General features: G+C 37.1%; 1 protein-coding gene across 1 annotated transcript in view; it reads right to left on the bottom strand.

Moving 5' to 3' along the window:
• The window catches only part of SNX7 (sorting nexin 7), a 98057-nt gene extending 72383 nt beyond the window's left edge, over positions 1-25674 (bottom strand). Inside the window, exons 1-2 of the mRNA XM_007457006.1 lie at positions 25495-25674; positions 665-847 (exon numbers count right to left, since the gene is read on the bottom strand). Coding sequence (XP_007457068.1) covers positions 665-847; positions 25495-25674 — 363 coding nt within the window. The remainder of the gene's footprint in view (positions 1-664; positions 848-25494) is intronic.
• Positions 25675-25953: the final 279 nt, after the last annotated feature.

The raw sequence follows: 25953 nt of genomic DNA, 5'->3' as shown, positions 1-25953 counted from the left end.
AAAATATTATAACTTATAAATAGAATTCTCGAAGGCTGCTATTACACAAAGGACTTTAAAAAAAGATTATACTATCTGTTTTTTTTTTACTTTTTCAGAGTAAACTGTCTTTTTGCAAAGCCTTGTCCTAGGAGTCAGGAGACTCAGATTCTAGATCTGTCCTTGCATCATTATACAACTAACAGTGTCTCATATATTGATGTAAGAAAAAGTGGCCATTTGCTCTTATTTGGAAAACAAATGAAATTATTTTTTTGGAATCTTCAGAAGAAATGTGAACACAAAATATTGTATCATGTTTTTAACTAGTTGTTTTCTTTATTAGCAAACTGAGGCTCTTCTTTTCCAAATATACTTCTTTATAATTTTTAACCTAAAAACCTAAAATGCTCCTATTTTACAAAGCAAAACTGCTAAAATACAAGTGACTGGTACTCAGGTTAATTTGAATTCATACAGAACAAGCGAAGGATAGATAAGATGCAATGTCTTACTCAAAATGGCTGAAAAACTAGAAGTCAATTCAGTTAAGATTCTCTAAGTTGAGTGTCAAAGTGAACAATTCAGTTAAGATTCTCTAAGTTGAGTGTCAAAGTGAACAAGAAGCAGTTCCAAAAGTTCAAAAAAGCAACTATATTCAAGAAAATGTTCATTAAATACTTACCTTAGTAATAATCCTGTAAGTAATGAACGTTTCAATTGTAGTAACATGGCTTTCAGGTTCATCAACTGTAATGAAAAGATCTTTCAAATCTGGCTCATCTTCAAACTTGACTTGGTTTATCATTGATAAAGGAGATGTTGGCATCACAGGGCTGAAGGAATTCATGTCCATCAATGAGGCATCCTAGGAATAAAACAATCAAAAATTAACATCTATAGGGAATAAAAAGGTAAAATCCTCTTTTTCTTAGGCACGACAAATACTAATCAAATATGTCAAGAACACAAAGGATAACTGGACTCCCGCTTAAATAAGGTATATGGAACATGTATTTTTATCTCTGCTTCATCTCAAAATCCCACTTTAAAAATGACAGTAAAAAAAGACAAAACAAGAAAAAGTCATAAAAAGGCATAAACCCTCAAGGTAAAAAGAAGAGACTAAGCAAACAAAGTTAACTACTTTTTTGGAAACTGGAAATCTGATGGTTGAGTGGTAACTGAAAAGCAGTGCAGAAAGAGCTAAAGTAAACATAGGAGAGAATGGTAGACCAGGAAAAAGAAGGCACATTTATGACACAGGATCACAGCGACACTCAAGAATTAGAGGTGCCAGGAACCTGTGCACATAGAATGGTGGAAGAGTTAAACCAGAGGATTGGTTAAAAAGCTCATAAAACAAAAAAGGAGTTAGTACCTCAGATTCCCTCACCTACCCCATGCAATCAGGTGACTTTTCTTCCCCAATTTTGCAAAAAACCTGGAAATTTGCTTTCTGGAGTGTCTCTGAACTCAAGGGCACCAGGCAGGATGGAGGGAGGGAGAGGCCCTATGAAAATACAGATATCAAGGGAAAGTCCTACATACCAGATGAAATGATATCCAGCCCTTTCCCCTCATTTGGCCCCAAGCACGTGGGCAGCAAGATGTTGAATGTCTACTCAGCTTGTCAGTACCTGGTGCGGGAACTACCGAACATCTTAACATGTGGAAAGTCTCTGATGTGAAAGATTCACAAATAAACAAACAAAGAGAATACAGGAAGCAGACAGAATAGAGAATATAATGCTTTAAGAATAGATGAAATCATTAGTGATAAGAATGATATCAAATTCATGAATAAAACAGGTGTTATTTTTTTAAAAAATTCAGAGAACAACAGGAAAACCAATAAAAAAAGGAGGCTCATGAAAGTTGAAATATGATGGAAGGATAAAAACTCAACAGGAAGTTCAAAAGATTTAACTTGAGAACTAAGCTGAACCAAAAGAACATGGGATGGAAAAGGAGAGAGAAGTATTTTTAAAAATTAAAGGATCCAGGTAGATAGTACCTGAATGAACAGAATTCCAGAAAATGAAGAAGGAAAATGTCCTCGGAATTGAAGTATTTCCAGGTTGAAAGGGCCTAGCAGGCCTCCTCAAAATGAACAGGATAGTAGTGGGGTGGGTAGTATCCCTACAAGCATCTATCACCATGCTATTTCATAACAGTAGGGATTTTAAATTCCTAAAAGCTTCCAGAGAGACTATAAACAGGTAAAATACAATAGGAATGGCTTCAGATTTCTCAGTGGTAACACTGGAAACTAAATGATAATAAAATAGTATCTTCAAAATTTTTAGAGGAAAATATTTCCTACCTAGAATTATACATAGCCAAACTGTCATTCAAGTATACAGGTAGAATGAAGCCATTTCAGATAGGAAAGATTTCAAAAACTGACTTTCCATGTACCCATTCTTACACATTCTTTGGAAGACTCTTCACTTTTCCAAAATAAGGCATATACCAAGAAAGAAGAAATATGATCTGAAAGTAAGAGATTCAACATAGAAGAGAACTAAAGGAAATTCCTTGGATGACAGTGAAAGAACAGACTTAGAGAACAGCCTATACAAACTAGAGCAGAAAGACTCTGGGGGGCAAGGAGATAAAGAGGGAAAGAATAAAGGAAGAGATGGAGGAAGGAAAGAGAAAGAGCAAAGGAAAAAGGGAAAGAGAATGAGGGAAGGAAGGAGGGAGGGAGAAAGGAAGGAAGGGAGGAGGGAAGTGGGGAGGGAGGGAGGCTGACAGAATACCTGATACATTTAAGCATAATGAAAGGAAGCATGCTATGTTAGTAGATGAATTGGTGCAAAAAAGCCAAGAGGCAGAGAAAACAAAAGAGGGAGAAAGGGAGGGCCTAAAATAAAGTAATGAATGAATGATGAACTCTAAAGAAAACAAAAGGTACAAGAATGAAAAACATAATCATAGTTCATTATATGGCTTGACTGTGAATAAAAATAAATTGTTCTTAATACTGAATTTAACTAAAAATGGTGATACAGTTATATTAAGGTAATGGGGGGAAAACACATGTATATGTTTGAGGGGAGGAGACATTGCCTATAAAACAGTTTCAAACATGCCAGTACCATGAAGGAAACGGAAGATGAGGAAATGTTCCAGACTGATGTAGACCAAATAGATACAAGAGCCAAAGCAACATATGATCTTGGATTGGATTCTGTTCCAAAGGAGAAGAACCTTTGTTTCTTCTCTCTAAATGATATTATTGGGACAAGTGAAAATTTTGAAAGGGTCTGTGGATTAGAATATAGTATTATGTCAATGTTAATTTCCTGATTTGCATACTTATACTGTGATTACGCAGGAGAGTATCCTTGTTTTCAAAAAATATACACAGATTTAATTAGGAGTAATAAAACATGTCTCTAATTTACTCAACTTGCACACACACAGAGAAAACAAATGTTGTGAAATGGTAATAACTGGGAAATCTAGATTCTTTGTGGTATTCTTGCAACACTTCTCCAAGTTTGCAATTATTTCAAAATAAAAAGTATATTTATAGTTTTCAAAAGTCAAATCATCTGACAAGGCTTAAAATAAAATGAAACAAATTAAAAATAAAAAAGCAGCATCACATGCTCCACTATTGCTATTACCAGTTCATGCTCCTCAGAAGCAAATTCAGAACTCTATTAGCTACTTTTGTTCCTTGTTACCTTCCTTATTTCAAAATAACATATATTTTCTTTTTTTTTAAATTTTTCAATTTTCATATTATCGGTAGGTTTCCTACTAAGGAGGATGAAGAGTATTTATTTAAGCCAATTAATTATATGAGTATAGACTCAGAGTCCTACTTTACTCAATGGGTTATAATCCATTAATATAATTTATTTTGATGTTCTAAGTGTCCAAAATTTGCCTAGTAGGAGCTCCTTAAAGCTGGCATCTGTGTGTTTTTGATATGTCTTCATTATTCCTTGAGCACTTTATTTTCTGGCATAGCAAGATGTTTCAGATTTATGTTATATTTTCCCTGCCCCAGTCATGGAATCAGACATTTCTCCAAGGAGCTCTGGTTTCTTTTAGAGGAGACTGGTATTTAGAAAACAAGATATAAATGCTAGAAAGTATATGTATATTAGGCATGATTTAGACCAAGGAATAGAGGACAAATTACATTTGAGTTGATCAGACACACAAAAACATGGAGACAATAAATGTCTTGCAACAAATGTTTAGTGAAACAAATTATGGTATATACCTACAATAGGATACAATAAAGTCTATCCATATACTAGAATACAATAAAGTGATTAATATATTAGAAGAATATATAGTAACTTGGAAAAAGATTCACAGTATGGTATTAAGAGAAAATATTAGCTTATAAAATTTGTATTCAACTAGATTCTAAAGCATGTACGTGTATTTATGTGTGTGTATGACAGAGGGGGATCAGAGGGTAGGAGAGAAAAAGTGAGAAATAGTGCACTCACGATATGCTGCACTCATGAACTTAGAAGCTATACCAAAAAGTTAACAGAAGTTATTCCAGGTGTTGGGATTGCTGTTGAGCTTAATATTTTCCTGTCTGAGTTGCTGTATTTCCAAATATTCTAAAATAAATGTGCATCATTTTGAAAAAAGGTTTTTAATTGTTTAGGGTCAACACTGTATCTAACGTGTTCAGAAACAGTAAGAACTACTGTAAAAAAAAAAAAACAGTAAAAACTGCTGAAAAAGCTACTGTAAAAAAGAACAAACAGTAAGTTAAAAGAGCTGTCTAGGGCCATTTTGGCAGAAGACCTTGGATTACATATTTGATTATTTGGTTTTTTTTCTTAATTCAAAGTTGTATAGTTAAATAGGAAATTTAAAAATATGTCCAGAATCACATGAAAATGGGATTGTCAAAATAAATTATGGGATGCTAACACAATGGAATACTAAGCAGCCATTAAAACCAGAATTTAGAGGTTTCAAATAAATGTGCAATCAGCATGTACAAAAATCTCTCTCAATTATCATTTCATTATAAACAGTAGTTTTTTAAGTTGATGGGCAAATGTGCTTTAAATTTCACTGACAGTGCATACAACCATGTGCTTTGGCGTTCTTTGTAGTCACCCTCTTAACTCACCACAACCCACTCCTTTTACCTACTACATAATTTAGCATTCTATTTCTTCTGCTTAAAATGCATCCTTTTGTAGAGTGGAAAAGATCTGCCTGAATTTATAAAGGCTCAAAATTCCAATGAGTGTAGTGTGGTGTCATAAAAATATGCTTCAATATCTAGCAAAGGAAGAAAATTACAGGCTGAAATTTAGCAACATCCAAGATTTCAGTAGAAGGATGTAAATTACTATGAATCACTCAAAAACATTCTTAAAACCTCAATAAAAGTGACTGTCCAAAGAGTTTTATATTCGCTTCAAAAAAAGGAAAGAAAATATACTGACAATACTTAAAAGATTTACATTTGGACACCAATAATTAAAGACAATAAGTGTTTGAGAAGATCCAAAGAAGTAACTGACCAAAAAGAACTTCATTTAACTTTTTGTGGTTGATGCTTTTCAGAAGAAATGGATTGTTAAAATTTGTTCTTTCCAAACAAAGGTCTTACCTCCACAGTAACGCATGCCTCTTTCTCCTGCTAGTTCTCTCTGTCTTTCTCCCCATCCTCAACCTCATTTATACATTCGTTCATTCTTAGCATTTGGATATACATCCATTATCCTATGATATTTCACTCAATGAAAATACATCTTTTCATTTTTTTCTTCAAGAGATTAAAGCAGAAGGGAAATTATTTGCATGGTAAATCTCTACTTCTTAAATAACATTGAATACCTTTCTTATAGCTAGCACAGTGAAAACACACACTCACACAGGCACACACCAAAAAATCTGGGGATGGTTTCAGGCTGAGATTTGAATATGTATAATAGAGAAGTAAGCCAAATTGTTGCAGGAAGTCATTGTCTTTTATCCTTACTGCAAACCAACACATTCACTGTGAGAGAAACCATTTAAGTGACTTTCCTGAAATGAATGGACATTAGCACTGTGCTAGCATAATACTGAAATTTATTGACAAAGTCACTAACTTTATCATAAGCATTTGTTGTGGGTTGAACCATGTCCTCCCAAAATTCATATGTTGAGGTCCCCCAGTACCTCAGAATGCGATCTTATTTGGTGGCAGGGTCTTTACAGAGGTAATCAAGTTAAAATGAGGTCACTGGAGTGGGTCCTGATGCAATATGACTGGTATCTGTATAAAAAAGGGGAAATTTGGACATAGACGTTCATAGAGGGAAAACATGAGACATATGGAGAAGACAGCCATATACAAGCCAAGTGGAGAGACTGGGAACAGATCCTTCCCTCACTGCCCTCAGAAGGAACCAATCCTGCTGACACCTTAATTTCAGATTCTAGCTTCCAGAACTGTGAGAAAATAAATTTCCGGTTGTTTAAGACACCTAGTCTGTGGTACTTTGTTACGGTAGCCCTAGCAAATGAACAGCATTTCTGTATATAGAGTGGTACATAATAAATATTTAAGGAAGGAAACAAGGATAGAAAGGAAGGAAGGAATTATAATTAAAATATTTCATCCTTGCTCCATAAATTTTTTTTTACACGTTAACAATCAACTTCAGTAATTTCTGAGATATGTTTTTTGCCTCCCACTTTTAATGCTATTAGATGGTTCCAAAGTTCTACTATTGAAATAAATAAAATACAGAGCTGAAATTTAAAACAAACAATGGCTTGCCAATATTTGAGTGCTCAGGAAATATACTCCAAAAGAAACAGGTTAAAAGGTGAGATATGATCTCTCTAAGAGGTGTCCTTCCTTAATATCCTTCACTAAGATGCTACTCGGGAACATCTCATAAATATAACATGAATTACTCTGATAATACAAAATTGCAACCACCATCTGTGCACAAACAGCTATTTTCTTTTTACAAGTAGAGGGAAAAAAAAATCAATGTGATAAGTGTGATAAATCAGAATACTGGCATGAAAAGGCCATGCAAATAAAATTGCTGATGTACAAGAAACACGTACACCAAGAGACATCTGGTAAAAAGCAACTTAAAGTGGAAGGAGTTTGAGAAACCATGTTGTTATGAGGGACACTCATCTTGATGGGCCTAAATTTAGACTTACCAGCTGTGTTTTGGTTTACAACTCCTTCCAATCTGCCTGCTTATAATAATAATAAAAAATTAGAAAGGCCTTCTGTGGAACACTGTTGAAAATGTGATTGGGGGAAAAGCCAGCCTATGTCGTGTTCTATAAAGGGGCATACAACACTCAATAATCTTGTTTGACATAATTTCCAGTGCTATGTAGTATATATACCCTTGTATGCATATATCATAATCTATTTATTCATTTTTCTGTTTCTATTTTCTAACAGTGTTGCTTTGAATATACTTGGACTTTTTCAGGTTTTGTGCACTATGAAGTTATATACTGACCACAGAAATGTTTCACATAATCTTGTTTGACGTAATTTTCCACTCTGGCAAAAAAAAAAAAAACCTGGTATATTAAAAGAAAAAGTCTCTGTAGTTAGGCAGAACTAAACTTAATTCAAGTTTACATATATATACAGCTGTGTGAACCTGGTCAAGTCACATTACTTTTCTGAGATTCAGTAACATCAGAGAGGTCATATCTCACCTTGGATCACAGAGGATAAAAAGAGATGAATAAATGTGGGGTATACATTGTCTCCTTGAAACCTTCATGTGAATTATATAAACCTTACCACGACCTCATAGAGTATGTTCTATTTCTTTCCCTTTTTTAAACCAGCTAGCAATACTATTGAGTAGGTACTCTTTTACCTCTTGTTTTCAAATGAGGAAATAGGTTAAATCACTTGTTCAAACTCTTAACTGCTATTAAGTAGAGGAACCAGCATTTGACCACCACCTAAATGCCAGTAAGTCAAATGTACTGGGTGTTGTCACTGAATTCAATTTTCAGCTTCCCACAAAATTAAACAGAAATCTAAAGCAAGAATAAATCAATTTCTATGGTTAAAATATAGTCATGCAGTGGACAAAACCTAAGGAAGTACAAAAACATTCAAGGCAGCCCATAAGAATGATAGATAAATGCTTTCTCTAGTATTATGCACGCCAAGTTTGAAGGGCACAGAGTAGTGGATTACATCCAGGAATAGTCAATGAGTCCACTAAATTTATTTTACTTGTAACAACTGACTTATTTTATTTAGATCTATATCTATATGTCTATATCTATATATATATATCTATATATATATATATATATATATATATATATATATATATATATATATATAAAACACAGCAATGAAAATCAATTACAACTTCATGTAAGGCCATTGATAAATATCACAAACTAAATATTAGAAGAAAAAAGATCAAATCAGAGAAGAATTCACAGAGGACAACATCATTTTTTAAAGTCCTAAAACATACAAGGTCCAAATTCACATAAATCCTTAACAAATAGTGCTTCAAGATACATATACAGATCTCCCTTGACTTACAATGGGTTTACATCCCAATAACCCCATTGTAAATTGAAAATATCATAAATCAAAAATTTATTTAATACAGCTAACCTACCAAACATCATAGCTTAGTCTAGACTATCTTAAATGTGATCAGAACAGTTACATTAGCCTACAGTTGGACAAAATTATCTAAGACAAAGCCAGTTTTACAATATAGTGTTGAATATCTCATGTACATTATTGAATGTTGTCTGAAAGTGAGAAACAAATGGTTTTATGGGCGTCAAGCGTATCGGTTGCTTCCCCTCGTGATCATGTGGCTGACTTGGAACTGTGGCTCACTGCCGCTGCCCAGCACCAGGAAAGCTTATCTACCACTGCTCGAGAACAGATCAAAATTCACAATTCAAAGTATCGTTTCCACTGAATGTGTATCGCTTTTGCACCATAAAGTCTAAATATCATAAGTCAAACCATTTTAAGTTCAGGACCATCACTTTTATGAAAACCAAATGAATGATAAAAACAAAATTCAAATTATTATTTTCTTTTAAGCAGGAGAGAGAGAGAGAATCTTGGAGAGGGCCACACAGGGAATACAGGCATACCTCATTTTATCATGCTTCACTTTATTGCACTTCACAGATACCATGTTTTTTACAAGGTTTGTGGCAACTTGGCATCGAACAAGTCTATAGGTGCCATTTTTCCAACAGCATTTGCTCACTTCATGTCTCTGTGTCACATTTTGGTAATTTTTGCAATACAACTTCAAACTTTTTCATTATTACTATATTAGTTATGGTGATCTGTGATCAGTGATCTTTGATGTTACACTGTAATTGTTTTGGGACATCACGAACCATGCCCATATAAGATGGTGAACTTGATGTTTGTGTTCTGGTTGTTCCCCCATCTCTCTCCCTTTTCTTGAGCCTTGCTATTCCCTGAGATACAACAATACTGAAATTAGGCCAAGTAATAACCCTACCATGGCCACTAAGTGTTCAAGTGAAAGGAAGAGTCTCAAGACTCTCACTTTAAATCAAAAGCTAGGAATGATTAAGCTTAATGAGGAAGGCATGCTAAAAGTCAAGCTAGGCTGAAAGCTAGGTCTTTTGTGCCAAACAGTTAGCCAAGCTGTGAATGCAAACAAAAAGCTCTTGAAGGAAATTTAAAGTGCTACTCCAGTGAACACACAAATGATAAGAAGGTGAAACAGCCTTATTGCTGATATGGAGAAAGTGTTAGTGGTCTGGATAGAAGATCAAACCAGTCACAACATTTCCTTAAGCCAAAAACTAATGCAGAGCAAGGCCCTAACTCTCTTCAATTCTATGAAGTCCGAGAGAGGTGAGGAAGCTGCAGAAGAAAAGTCTGAAGTTTGCAGAGGCTGGTTTATGAGATTTAAGGAAAAGAGCCATCTCTATAACATAAAAGTACAAGGTGAAGCAGCAACTGCTAACGTAGAAGCTGCAGCAAACTATCCAGAAGCTCCAGCTAAGATCATTAATGAAGGCTGCTACACTAAACAACAGATTTTCAGTGAAGATGAAATAGCCTTATATTGGAAGAAGATGCCATCTAAGACTTTCATAGCTAGAGAGGAGAAGTCAATATCTGGCTTCAAAGCTCTTCTTAGTGGCTAATGCTGCTGGTGACTTTGAGGTCAATGCTCATTTACTATTCTGAAAATCTTAGGGCCCTTAAGAATTATGCTAAATTGACTCTGCCTGTGCTCTATAAATGGAACCACAAAGCCTGGATGACAGCAAATCTGTCTACAACATGGTTTACTGAATATTTTAAGCCCACTGTTGAGACCTACTGCTCAGAAAAAAAAAAAAAAATTCCTTTCAAAATACTACTGCTCTTTGAAAATGCACCTGGTCACCCAAGAGCTCTGATGGAGATATACAGTGAGATTGATGTTTTCATGCTTACTAATACAACATCCATTCTGAAGCCCATGGATTAAGGACTTTCAAGACTTTCAAGACTTATTATTTAAGAAATACATTTCACAAGGCTATGACTGCCATGGACAGTGATTTCTCTGATGGATCCAGGCAAAGGAAATTGAAAATCTTCTGGAAGGATTTCACCAGTCTAGATGTCGCTAAGAACATTTGTGATTCACGGGAAGAGGTGAAAATATCAACATTCACAGGAATTTGGAAGAAGCTGATTCCAACCCTCATGGATGACTTTGAGAGGTTCAAGACTTCAGTGGAGGAAGTAAATGCAAATATGGTGGAAATAGCAAGAAATCTGGAATTAGAAGTGTGAAGATGAAGTGAATTGCTGCAATCTCATGATAAAACTTGAATGGATGAGAAGCAAAGAAGTGGTTTCCTGAGATGGAATCTACTCCTGGTGAAAATGCTGTGAAGATTGTTGAAATGACAACAAAGGATTTAGAATATTACATAAACTGAAACACTTAGTTGATGAACCAGAGGGAGGGTTTGAGGACTCACTCCAACTTTGAAAGAAGTTCTACTGTGGGTAAAATGCTATCAAACAGCATTATACGCTACAGAGAAATCATCTGTGAAAGGAAGAGTCAACTGATGCAGAAAACCTCATTTTGTTGCCTTATTTTAAGAAACTGCCACAGCCGCTCCAACCTTCGGCAACCAACTCCCTGATCAGTTAGCAGCCACCGACATCTCTAAGTGCCAGGGATGCACCTTAGCACCATACACTTGCATTATTTCATTTAATCCTCTCAACAATCTGATGAAAGAAAGCTCAATTATCATCACCTGAAATTTACAGATAAATAAACTTGTACCATAGGGATAATAGTAATTCTCCCCAAATCACTTATTTCTTAATTGGAAGAGCCAAGACTCAGCCACCACTACCATCACCACCACCCATGCACACACACAAAAAGCACCTAGTATAGCAACTTTATTTCATTTAACAAAAGTTCATTGAATGTCAACTATGTATCAAGCACTAGGCTGGGATACAACAGTGGCCAAGACTGGCTGGCATGGTGCCTTCTCTCATGAAGCTTACACGATAGTTAGGGGGGAGGGTAACAGATGATAAACAAATAAAAATACAGAAAAACAAGATAAGTCCAGATATAAATAAGTGTTGATAAACAAGGGAATAAATTCCAGATAAAGTGGAATGAATTGCTGGAGTAAGTGGTTAAGGCAGGAAGTGAGAGGAATGCTTTTGAGAGAGCTGTCAGGGAAGGTGTCTTTAAGGAGGTGCTGTGAGAAGAAGCCAGCCATGAAAAACACTGATGGAAGAGCATTCCAGTCAGAGGAACCAATAATACCTAAGGCAGGAAAGGACTTAGGATGTTGGGAGACCAGAAAGGAGGCAAATGGATAGAACACAGGCTTTGATGAAGATATAAACAATGAAACTCATTCTGACGTTTACTGTGGCAGAATTTTAAGTATTCACATTTTTATCTTATAGGTCTTGAAAAAAGGGAAGGGAGAACTCCATGATAAATGAATGTTGCACCTGAAATCCAAAGTAAGATATTTGTTGCACAGCTAGAGGTTTTTAAGGATCTGTATGATCCTACTCAGACTATTCATGAGCATTAACCAATAAGAGGTTATTAATCATGACTAATGCCTTTCCATTTATCTCAATTATGCTTGGGTAATTTCTTACCTAGTGGAAATTTTTCTTTTTTGTATTTAACACTCTATAGAAAAAAAAATTAGTTTTCCTTATTCAGAAAGGTTCAACATGCCATTTGCATATGATTTTGCCACAAAACCACTGTGGGAGCCAGTATGATTGTTCCCAATAACCCCTTGTCTTTCTATGAAAGGAATACACCTCCTGCTCAGTTACCAGGTAACTTTCGGTGCCTCCTTATGGAAGGAAAATAAGTTTCCCACCCCAGTTAATATGACCAGTGACTTGCTTTGGATGGTGTCATGTGTCTGCGCAGAAGATTTGGAAGCCACTGCCTGTTTCCACCGGTGCTCATATTCTTTTCCCTCTGCTGCAGGAATGACATGTCCCAATTAGCATTACTCCTTTAATCTTGATTCCAAAATGAAGAAAACACAAGAAGCAGACTCAAAGCCTGGACCAGACTCTCAGTTCAGTCACAGTTGACAGGTACATACCTGAGAAAGAAGTCTTTATTGGGTAGGATCTTGAGGCTGTTTGTACTACCGCATTATCTAGTGAAACCTAACAAAAAAATACCATTCAACTTTCAACCAGGTTAAATACATATAAATATATATGTACATATGTATTATGTATGTATGCACACAGATACACACACTTAACCTTCTCAGAGTTAATACAAAAGAACAAAATAGGAATTTTTTTCCCCCAGTTCTGAAAACTCATATACCAAGAGTTTGCCTTTAGTTTTTGGTCACACATAATAAAGTTTCCATTTTAACTGTAAACAGAATTTCTATTCCTAATGTTTCATTGTAAATCAGTAATCTCTGTTTTTCATTTTAAAATGAAATTTTTATTTCTTATATCAAAAATTTTTAAACAATGATTTAAAAAAATAAAATATTATGCTAAATGAAAGAAGCTAGACACACAAAAAGTGCAATTCCATTTATATGAAGTGTCCTAAAAAGGCAAATTTATAAAGACAGAAAATAGATTAGTAGTTGTCTAAGGCTGGGAGTAAAAATGGATATTAACTGGAAATGGCATGATGGATTTGAGGTGGAAGATGAAAATGTTCTAAAACTGGTTAACAGTGATGGTTGTACAACTAAGTAAATTTACTTACAAAAAATCATCTACCCCGAATGGGTGAATTTTGTGGTATATAATTACACCTCAATAAAGTTAGTTAAAAAACAATTCAAAAGGGGGTATGTTATACCAAAGCATTTCTAAAGGCAAAAAAAAAATTATTTGTTTCAATTTTAAAAACCACTGATTTAACCTTCTGTTCTGTTTTATCACAGATGTGTTTTACTGATTTTTATATCAGTATTTGCTAATAATTTTGTCTAACTACATCCTTTTTTATTAATACTATAAGTAGCACTGCATTACCCAGTGTGACTGGATATATGAAGTGTCAGAGTTATTCAAATACTCTGTTTAAAATAGATAAAACTTTCAAGCACTTAACTCTCCATTTGTTTATTGAGAAAACTTTAAAGTATATTCTTAAAGTGACTAAAAATGTTTATTTTAACTTTTAGTCTAATATCCTCTTTGAAAAGTGTGCGATACAATTAAAAAATACATGAATAAAATAAATTTAAACACTACAACTGCATAACTGTTGAATCTGTGTTTCCTTTTGATCACACTAGTCACTTGCAAAACTAGCAGGCTCTCAGAGTTATACTAGAGCATCCTATCAGAACCCCCAAAATGCAAAAATAAAACTCCACCTCCAAAACCCAATAGAATATATTTTATTAAGTTCAAATCTGAAGTCTTTTAACATTATTTTCCCAAACTACTTGTAATAATTTTCCCCATTGCCATGACCAATAAATACATAAAATACTGCTATCTGCACAAAAGAACTCTATAGTTCTTCCTATAGGTTCTCATGAATTTTTTCTTCTTTTGGCTATACAACATCCAATCTTGTTTCCATCCATAACACTGGGTATAGTTTCTGCTAGTGCCTGTCCCTTTCTGCATCTGCATTTCCAGCCTTCAAATCTACTTTGTGAGCTACTATTTCATTCCTTTCCTGCCAGAGTTGATTTCCATTGCTTGTAACCAAGCCCCCTGATTGAGACAGGTGCTATGGCTTCAAAGGATTTATTTTTCCCAAGTAAGAAGGTTTCTAAATGATTCCCTTGAGTTTTCTTATGCTTTGTGTTTATTTCTTCTAATGAAATCTAAATAGGAGCTTTTGTCCAGAATTGATGCTTAACATAGCTCTGTGTCATCCATCAATACTATTTACTCACCATTTGTCAAGACAAATTTGTTTTAAATTCTATTTGGTCTAGTAACCTGATTGGAAAGACCAATACAATATAAACTGAATTTACTGAAAACAGATGATTGGAAAATTACTGCAATAACTGTGTCCATATATATGAAAAAAGGCACAGGCCATATCATTCATTAATGTATTTATTCCATTAACATTTAGAGTTCCTACTCTTCTACCTTCAAGGAATTTAATTTATTGGAGATAGATAAGCAATTAAGATTTTAGAGATGAGAAACAAATACCTCTTTATAAGGCAAAATGTATTAAGTATTATGAGATTCAAAACACTATTATGGGGAGCACAGAGAATAAATTATGGGAAGAAATTATGGGAAGAAATTAATTCTAGCTGGAGAATGAAGAGGCTCTTAAGGAAGAAGTCGCTTTACAACGGGAAGTAAATAACAGAAAGGATTTTGTTTTGTTGACCCAACAGTATATTGTAAGGTGCAAATAAATCATTGAGGAATCCTATTAAAATACAGATTCTGATTCATTGGTTCTAGGGTGGATTCTGAAACTGCATTTCTAACAAGCTCCCAGGTGACCCAATAGATTCATGGAACATACTTTGAGTACTAAGGCGCGTGCGCATGCGCACACGCAAAAGAGAGCGAGAGAGAGAGAGAGAGGTGAGGGGAGCCACGGTATAGCCTAATCACCAAGAGCCTTGAATGACACAATGTGACAATATGTTCTTTATGTTCAGAGCTGGGTGCTCTGGAAACATCAGTTTTCTGTGAGCACACAGGACAGACTACAGGCAAAACACCAGAAGAAAGAAGACCTTGTGTGGCTATTTTAATGGTTCTCAAACGTAAACACAATACTACTTGGGGTTGGAGCAGTGGGAACGAGAAGAAGGCACTAATTCTAGAGATACCAAGAAGATAAAACCAACTGGGACATTTCAGATATGTAGGGGACAGGGAAAGTGAGTGAAAGGGATAAACAGAAGGTAAGACCTAGTATTTTATCCTAGATATCTAAGAAATCGTCACATCATTAGCAGAGAATCAGATGGAAAAGATAACAGGTGTGGGAAGAGAAATATAAGAATTAGGGAATGGAGAAACATAGTTCAGCTTGGGAATGAAACTGTAGGGATGAGTTGAGGGGATGAGTAGGACCACCTAATTAAGGCTTTCCATTGCTCCTGTGGTTAAGTTTAGCATGCTAAAATTTCACTTCCCTTTTTTTCTTTTTTTTTTTTTTTTGCGGTACGCAGGCCTCCCACTTCTATGGCGTCTCCCGTTGTGGAGCACAGGCTCCGGATGCGCAGGCTCAGCGGCCATGGCTCACGGGCCCAGCCGCTCCGCGGCATGTGGGATCTTCCTGGACCGGGGCACGAACCGTGTCCCCCACATCTGTAGGCGGACTCTCAACCACTGCGCCACCAGGGAAGCCCTCATTTCCCTCTCGGGAAGGGACAGTGCAACTGTCACACCCTCTTCTCCTCTGGGGCAGTTAGTCATCCAGCTTGTGCCAGAGCATTTTTAGTGACAAAATTTATGGCCTAGCTGAGTAATCCCTTTCATTTTGGAAGCTTCAATTAGAAAACTATTCCATAAACTGACCTAAACCTGATCTCCACATACTCTTGACCTAGTGGTTCTACTTTTGCCCTTCAAAACTATAAACATTTAATCCACCTAGATCATAACAACTCTTCATAAAGGTTGTTAAAAGAATCAGCCCAAGTCTTTTCCAAGCTAAACTACATTTTGTTCTTCCCAGCCTTTCTTCACAGTTGCCAGAACATATCATCAGTGAAACCCTTAGTTTATTCTCCTTCATGATAGCAAATGCATGGTGAGACTGTTACTACTGCAACCCTCCCCACTCCTTGTGCCAATGAAAGACAGTGCTGATGGATCCAAGCCCTCTTTCTGCTAAGTCCAGACTAGATCTAAGGTTCTATCTCAAAACAGCATTCCAAGGATCAGGGCACTGGTATCCATAGATGACATAATACACCTTTGCCATTTTCTGACATCAACTCCCCCTTTAAAATACAGAGGGTGGAATGGAACTTAAGTTGCACGAACAGTTCAAATTATAGTACAATTAATACTCTATATGACCTTGAAAATATGTTGTTTGTTCAGATTCAATAGGTACCTTGTCATTTGGGTATATTGATCATTCAGTCACTGAAAATCACTAGGAATGTTTGTACATAAAATGGTCTTATACAAGGTCTCTCCAAACTTATCCTGCAAGTTCCTTGTTGGTTTTAATTCTATTGTTGACCATATACGCTCATTCATCAGGAGAACTGAGGATTTTTCATCTTCTTTCTACTTCACTCACCTACTCTTCCTCCTCTGGGAGGAATATAAGAGTACTTCACATCCAAGAGAACTGTGATGGTAGACAGTGGAGCTCCTAGTGGGAGGAATCCTGCATCAGCCCTATCTTCCTTTACTTTATCGGTTCCTCTTTTCTTTTTTTTTTTTAATTTTATTTTTTTGTTGGAGTATAATTGCTTTACAATGGTGTGTTAGTTTCTGCTTTATAACAAAGTGAATCAGTTATACATATACATATGTTCCCATATCTCTTCCCTCTTGCGTCTCCCTCCCTCCCACCCTCCCTATCCCACCCCTCCAGGCGGTCACAAAGCACCGAGCTGATCTCCCTGTGCTATGTGGCTGCTTCCCACTAGCTATCTACCTTACGTTTGGTAGTGTATATATGTCCATGCCTCTCTCTCGCTTTGTCACAGCTTACCCTTCACCCTCCCCATATCCTCAAGTCCATTCTCTAGTAGGTCTGTGTCTTTATTCCTGTCTTACCCCTAGGTCCTTCATGACAATTTTTTTTTCTTAAATTCCATATATATGTGTTAGCATACAGTATTTGTCTTTCTCTTTCTGAGTTACTTCACTCTGTATGACAGACTCTAGGTCTATCCACCTCATTACAAATAGCTCAATTTCGTTTCTTTTTATGGCCGAGTAACCATCGAAATGGTAAAACCCACTGAGGTAGGATCAGTATGAAGAAATGGGAACACATGACTTGCCTGCTTTAATCGTGTATTCTAGGCTTTAAGTGAGACAATTGAGAATGCATACACACATACACTACATATATACATACATAGAAACATTCACTATGCTTACACACTCTACATGCACACACATACATATGTGTGTATATATATACATACACATTCATATATGCCCACACTACACACATGCATACATATGTAAATACTGTGTGTGTGTTTTATATATTTCTGTACAGATTACCAAGGTAGAAAACCACTCATTGATTCAAGGATATTTCTTGAGTAATCATAATCCAAGCTAGTAATAAAATATTAATTTGGTTACACCTGTACTCCTCAAATTGGTAGCCACTAGCCACAGGTGGCTATTTAAATTTAAATGTAAATTAATTCAAATTAAACACAATTAAATGTTCAGTTCCTCAGATGTACTAGTTTACAATTCAAGTGCTCAAACGGCACATGTGGCCAGTGGCTGCCACATTAAACAGACAGAGCTGGAACATGTCTTGTCCATCACTGTTGTTCTTTTTGGACAGCAGGATCCTACAGGGGCTGTGTATAACTGATCAATATTCAAGAGGTTTTACTAAGGGCCAGGTACTATTTATAAGCTCTTTACATTTAGTAAGTCATTTAATTCTCATATTTATTATTTGCCCTCATTTTACGGATGAAAAGTCTGAGGCTTTGAGAGGTTAAGTAACTTGCCAAAGGAAATAAAGCTAGTAAGCAGTGGAGACAGGATTTCACACACAGGCAGTGTAGCTACAGAGTCTCTGCTCCTAAATACTAAGTTTATGTCTTGCTATATTTTAATTTACAATGATGAGTAGAGCCTCCTTCAAGACTTTACATTTATCCCAATTAAATTTCATAGTCTGCTTTTAAACCCAGTATTCCAATTTATCAAAAACCTGGAAGACTGATTATGTTATACAGACTATTAGCTTTTGGTACAGTTTCCACTGCTGTATAACAAACCATCCCAAGACAATTTGTTTTTATATTTTATTATGCACATTGGTTTACTGGGTCAAGAATTCTGACAGGATACAGCAGAAATGGGTTGTTTCTCCTCCATTATATGTGGGGCCTCAGCTGAGATCTGATGTCTCAGTGCTGGGGGCTGACGTCATGTTAGACATTTTCACTCACAAGTTAGTCATTTAATGCTGGATGGCGCCTGAGACTTCAGCTGAGGCTACTGTTTGGAACATTTACGTGTAGTCTCTCAATTTAGCCTGGGCTTCCTCACAATATGGAGGCCTTAGGTTGCATGTCTTACATGGCAAAAAGCACACTGTCCCACTGAAAAAAATCAGAGCCTTCATTTCCTTTTGTGATCTGGCCCTGGAAGTTGCACAGCATCATTTCCATCATACCCTACTGGTCAAAGCAGTCACAATCCTAGCCAGATTCAATAAGTGGGGCATAGATCCCACCTCTTGATAGGAAGGTGGCAGGTCACATTATAGAAGAGCATACAGGATGGGAGGTGGTGATGGGGCTGTCTTCATCCAGTTATTCTCCACACTTTTGTAGTATTATGTATTATGCTGGTTATTCTCTCTTTTCACCCCCACCCTTCCAGCTCTCATCCATCTATTCTCTGTCCCTTAGGAGACGGACCCCTATGGATGCCATCACCTGAGCAGCTTGCTTAGTGGGGGCCAGAAGCAGAGATCCAAGAACAGGAGAAGAGGAGCTCAGGGAATATACCCCCATTTCCTCCCTGCTTTGGTGCCACACTTCAGGCAGTGGCATATTTCTAGCTACATCTCTGTGTAAACACAGCTCATGTGGAAATGGCCCCTTCTCCACAGCTCCAACTCTCATTGGGTCCCAGCAACACTATTTCCATCTCTCTTCCCTTTAGAACTAGGGGTGCTAAAGGCTTTTTGCTACTGCAAGTCTCTAAGTGCCTCAGTATCCTATCCTTTCTTTGTTCCTGAAACTTGCCCAAAATGCTATAAATAAATAGCCCTTGCATTAAACTCTCTTCATTTATATCATGGAAGAGAATTCTGATTCTTATCATGGCCATGAATAATAGATGCAAACAACAGGAACTGAATAAAGATGGTTCAGACAACAAATGTGAAAAATTAATAACCAGACTTCCAATATCTTCTTCTAAGTATTTGAGAGAATTGTTGAATAGTATAATTGTCCCTCCATCACAACACTGAATTGCCAGATTGATAGAGGTTTTATATATATATATATATGTATATACATACATATTGATTGATATATATATGAGCTGGTTGTCTCCACAATCATAGCTCATTATTCTTTCAAAAATATCCTTTTCCACAAAAATATGAGTGATTCCTTCAAAAGCTTGTTCAAATAAACCTATACATTGTTATATTTCTGATTTACCTAAAAACAATCTTAGTTTTCCACCATTCTTATTAAAAATGATCACCTCCTTCTTTTCAAAGTATTTATACTAAATATACTAAGTAGTTCTGTTGCTTTGATAGCTTTACCAGAGCTTGAAATTAAGCCTACTTGTCTATACCTTCCAGAACTTCCTTTCTTCCCCCTTATTTTTGAAAAGAATTTTTACCTATTTCTAGCTTTTGAGCACCAAGCCTGCATACCATGACTTCTTGAAGTCGACTAGTGGTGATGACGATAATTACATCTGTAAATTCCCTGATTATCCTAAATGATATAGATCTCACTTTATGGTCCTGAATACCATTTAAAACACCAATAATAAAAGCTATAATTTACTGAGTAACAAATAAGCATCTCAGTGTTTCACTGTGACCTGTTTACCTACGCTCTGTTTCAACTGCTGTTTCTTCTACACATTACAGTATTTAATTTTAAAAAAGGCAATTTATTTTAATATATTATTTTTCCCCAAAAAGAAGAACTTTTTCTTTTAAATGTAAACAATTTTGCTCCTTTTCTCTAGGTAAATTTTTTGCAAGCCTCATCTCATTTTGGCCCAGTTCTAAAACAATTATTACACTTTTTACCCTTTTTCTTTTCCTTTTTTCGAATTATCAGTTATGTTCTCCTACCTTCCACATCTATTCTTGTTCTTTTAAGTCAATATCCTCTGCATTCCCTGTGCTCTATTGAGAGTTGGCATCATTTTCTCTTAACTGGATTATCTGAAAACTCAGAACAATACTTTGTTTTACTTCCCATCTCTCTTGATTTATACTGTCATTTAGAGTTTCTGTCACATCTTCCAACTGGACTCCAAGACTGTGATAACAAGAACTGAATCTTGCATTTCTTTTTTCCAAAGAATCCTTAGCACAGAATCTTACACAAAAATATTTAACATGTATTTACCAGGTACTTGTAATGTACTGTGAGAATAAAAGGAATAATTATAAGCCAAAGAGCTTACTCTTTAAAAAGCTTCTGACCTGCAAATGTATACTGATAAACCACATTAACAAAATGAAGGATAAAAATCATATGAACATCTCAAAAGATACAGAAAAAGCACGTGATAAAATTTAACATCCATTTATGATAAAAACTCAACAAAGTGGGTATAGAGGGAACATACCTCAACATAATAAAGGCCATAACAAAGCCATAGCTAACATATACAGTGGTGAAAAACTGAAAGCTTTTCCTCTAAGATCAAGAACAACACAAGGTTGCCCTTATTCAACACAGTATTGAGAGTCTTAGCTATAGCAATCAGACAAAAAGAGGTAAAAGTCTTCCAAATTGAAAAGGAAGAAGTAAAACTATCACTGTTTGCAGATGACAGGATACTATATATAGAGAACCCTAAAGATGCCAAAAAAAAAAAAAAAAACTATTAGAACTAATAAATGAACTCATTAAAGTTGCAGGATACAAAAATCAACACACAGAAATCTGCTGTGTTTCTATACACTAATAATGAACTATCAGAGAAATTAAGAAGATAATTTCACTTACAATTACTACAAAAAAAAAATACATAGGAATAAATTTAACCAAAGAAATGAAAGAACTATACTTTGAAAAGTATAAGACACTGATCAAAGAAATTGAAGGCAATACCATGCTCATGGGTTGGAAGAATTAATATTGCTAAAATTTCCATACTATCCAAAGCAATCTACAGGTTCAGGGCAAGCCCTATCAAAATACCAATGGCATTCTCCACAGAACTGGAACAAACAATCCTAAAATTTGTATGGAACCACAAAAGACCTTGAATAGACAATTCAATCTTAAGAAAGAAGAACAAAGCTGGAGGTATCATGCTCCATGGTTTCAAACTATGCTACAAAGCTATAGTAATCAAAATAGTATGGTACTGGCACAAAAACAGACATATATATCAATGGAAAAAAACAGAAAGCCCAGGAATAAACCCATGCTTATATGGTCAATTAATTTATGAAAAGGGGGCCAAGAATATATAGTGGGGAAAAGAGAGTCTGTTCAATAGATGGTGATGGGAAAACTGGACAGCTACATGCAAAAGAATGAAACTGGACCATTTTCTTATATCAAAAAAAGAAGTAAACTCAAAATGGATTAAAGACTTAAATGTAAGACCTGAAACCATAAACTCCTAAAAGAAAACAAGAGCAGTTGCTCTTTGATATCGGTCTTAGCAATATTTTGGGGGATCCGTCTCCTCAGGCAAGGGCAACAAAAGCAAAACTAAACAAATGGGACTACATCAAACTAAGAAGCTTCTGCACAGTTGAAAGCCATCAACAAAATGAAAAGGCAACCTACTGAATGGGACAAGTTATTTGCAAGTGATACATCTGATAAGGGTGTTACTATCCAAAATATATAAAGAACTCATACAACTCAATAAAATAACAATCACGAAAAAGAAAATAAACAAAAAAGAACAAACAATCCAATTAAAAAATGGGTAGAAGAACTGAATAGATAATTTTCCAAGGAAGACATACAGATGGCCAGAAGACAAATGAAAAGAATGCTCAACATCACTAACCACTATGGAAATGCAAATCAAAGCCATAATATGATATCACCTCAAACCTATCCAAATGGCTATTATCAAATGAACAACAAAAAACAAGTGTTGGTGAAAATGTGGAGAAAAGGGAACCCTTGTGCACTGCTGATGGGAATGTAAATTGGTGCAGTCACTATGGAAAACAGTATGAAAGTTTCTCAAAAAATTAAGAATAGAACTGCCATATGACCCAGCAATCCCTCTTCTGAGTATTTATCTGAAGAAGTGAAAACACTAATTTGAAAAGACGTATGCACCCTATGTTCACTGCAGCATTATTTACAACAGCCAAGATATGGAAGCAACCTAAGTGCCCATTGATAGATGAATAGACAAAGAGATGTTGTGTATATGTATACAATTGAATATTACTCAGCCATAAAAAAGAATAAAATCTTGCCACCTGCAACAACATGGATGGACCCAAAGGATATTATGCTAAGTGAAATAAGTCAGACAGAAAAAGACAAATACTTTATGATTTCATTTATTTGTAGGATCTAAAAAAACAGAACAAATGAACAAACAAAACAGAAGCAAAACCCATAGATACAAACTGGTAGTTTGGCGGAGGGAGGCAGAAATAGGTTGGGGGGATTAAGAAGTGCAAACTTCCAGTTATAAAACAACTAAGTCACAGGTATGTAATGTACAGTGTAGAGAATATAGTCAATAATATTGCAGTAACTTTATAATGGTGACAGATGGTTACTAGACTTATCATGGTGATCAATTCATAATGTATATAAATGTCAAATCACTATGTCATACACCTGAAACTAATATAATATAGTATATCAACTATATTTCCATTAAAAAAAGAGAAAAAGAAAGAGCTTCTGGACAGGGGCACGGTATATATATTCATAAATAATCTAAGGAAATAAGAAACTACAATTGTAAATATAAACTGAATATGAAAATGGTCAATCTCAAAGTACTAAAGGGTAAAGTTAGTACACTTTGGTAGTAATGGTTGATACCATCTTAGGGTAGGCTGGACAGTGGCAGGCTTCTACAGAGGAGCAAGCTAAAACGGGAGTAGTAGAGAGAGTAAGCCAAATGAAGACAACTTTCTTAAATTTGCTTGTCTACCTGTGGTTAATGGTTGAAAAATTCAACTTACTAGAATAGAAGCAGGCAGGGCCCATACACTTGGATCCACCCTGCTTGCTAGTGCTGTATAACTACATGTGTTGGACACTTAAAGTTAAGACCCTCTTCTATAGAAACCAGCCATACAGATTAAGGTAAAGATACAATATTATATGCAATATTATATGCCCTGCTTAATAAAGCAGAGGTTAAGTATGGTGCTGCAGCTTACATCCTTTTAAAACAGGACACAAAATTACAAACACAAAATTAGGTGGAAAAACAATTTTTTTATTTAGATTGAGAAAAAAAATCTCAGCAACTGATTGGAGCCATAGAGTTCTAGATTCCTTTCTTCCGAGGTAGCTTTAGGCAATTCACCAGAAACGCTTCTGGCTACAACCTGTCATTCCCTTTCCACCTAGAACCTGTACAACTCCCAGTAACTTACAAACATTTTACAGAGGCCTAAGCCAACAACACAGTTAAATTTAAATTAAAGTTAAATTTCATTAACTTCACCTAAAATCTGCCTCTGACTATGGAGGCTCATTAAAACAGTGATTCTCAGTTGAGGCTGGGACACTGAGAATCTGGGGAAAGAGAAACCACATGACAAATTTAAACCATCCCAGATGATTCTAATATACAATTGCCACTCCCTACATTCTCCCCGTACCCCCCACCCCTGAAGATTCACAGTGCAGAGTCCCATACACTAATACCATAGCCTAATGGTATCTTAGAAGGCAATATAAAGAAGAACTGGCCAATTGTCCTTGATCTGAACATAAAATATGTGTGGAACATAAAAGTGTAAACAATCCCATTATTTTACAATTTAAACACATTGAAAGGTCAAGTGACTTCATCAAGGGTACAAAACTGATACTCTCTCTGAACCTCCCAAATACAACTGTTCCTACCATTTAATTTAATCCTGAAGGAAAAAAAAGGGGAGTTTTACATATTCCTCTTTGGGGTCAGAGTATGCTTGTTCACTTTCTAACTCCTTTCCCAGAATAAAGCAGCGGTGCAGTTTGTTGGCTTTACTTAACAGCTCAAGGTAACATTTAACTACTGTACAGGCTTCTTAGTAATTAATACAATGTTCCCATCTCAAGTCTTCTGCCAACAGCAACGAGAGAAGATGCAGTGGCATTGAACGGCCCCGCAAGAATGGTATTTTTCTTTTCCAAAAAAAAAAAAAAAAAATTACAACCACCAGCCTACACGCACAAGTCGGCCAGTAACCCTTATCAATTTCTCTCCAACTATCCTACAAGTTCAGAGGGCCCTTTGGTCCTAGATTTCCCCGGGTAACCTTTAAAAACGAAAGCGCTGTCTGTGGGTTGGGTAGCAGGAGCCGACTATCTGAAAAATCCTGAGCTCAGCAGCGCAGGAGCTTCCCCGTTGGACACAAGAACCGTTTTCTCCTGAAGAGGGATTCCCTCACGCCTCTTCCTACTAGACTTGAGACTCACCTCCGGCGCCACCCAAGTCTCCAATCCACAACCAGCAACAACACTAAATCAAGAATCACTCGGGTGATTTCGCTCCGAGTTCAGGGCTGGCTGCGCCTGAAAAAAAGCTGCCAGGGGCGGGGGGCAATTTTGGGCCACCGCCTCCCGGGTTCGGGCACTGTCACTGGAAATGTCCGCGTCAAAGAAGGGAAGAGGAGAAAAGGGGGAAACAGCACAACTTTGCAGACTCCACGAAGCCAAGGCCCCGCCAAACATAAGGTCAAAGTGCTGACGAGGGAGCGGCTGCTATTCAGGACCCGCCGGGACGCAGCCCCGGAGCCGGCGAGCCGCCAGGCGGGGTCGGGCAGCTGGGGGAGACCCACCCTGCCCCGGCTCCGAGTCTCCAGCGGGGCCGAGCGAGCGCGCTGGGGCGGCAGCCACACGGCGGGGCCAACTCCGGGAGTTGACTTGGAACTTTCCCGGGATGCGCCGCCGCGCCGCCCTCACCTTACTGAACACCTCCAGGTCGTCCTCGTCTTCGTCCAGATCCAGCACCTCGGCCTGCAGGAGGGCGGAGGAGCCGCTGCTGCCGGGGAGGGGGGCGTCGCCCCCCGGGCTCTCCCCGCCGCCGCCCCCAGCCGGGAGGCCCGAGGAGCGCGCCTGAGGTGCCCGGCACTCGCCCTCCATCCCGAGAGTGCGCGCCCCGCCGGCCGCCGCCTCCAGCCCGGCTCCCCCGAGCGTGCCCATTGGCTCCCGCGCATCCTGCGCCTCCCCGGCCAACCCCGCTCCAGCCCCACGTCCGCTGCGCAGACGCGGAACTGCCAGGGCGAACGCGGGGCCCAGGCTCACCCCCACTTGGCTTGGGGCCTGCAGAAGGCGAAGGGGTGGGACTCTCGGACTCTGGCTAGGGTGGGGCCAGGAACGCTGTCCCCTGAAGGTAGGAAGGGGGCGTCCTCGTGCGGACCT

This window comes from Lipotes vexillifer, unplaced genomic scaffold (genome assembly GCF_000442215.2).
Source record: "Lipotes vexillifer unplaced genomic scaffold, Lipotes_vexillifer_v1.1 scaffold1163, whole genome shotgun sequence".
Classification (NCBI taxonomy): Eukaryota; Metazoa; Chordata; class Mammalia; order Artiodactyla; family Lipotidae; genus Lipotes; species Lipotes vexillifer.
Note: the sequence above shows the minus strand (reverse complement) of the source record. Positions and strands in the feature narration are given on the sequence as shown.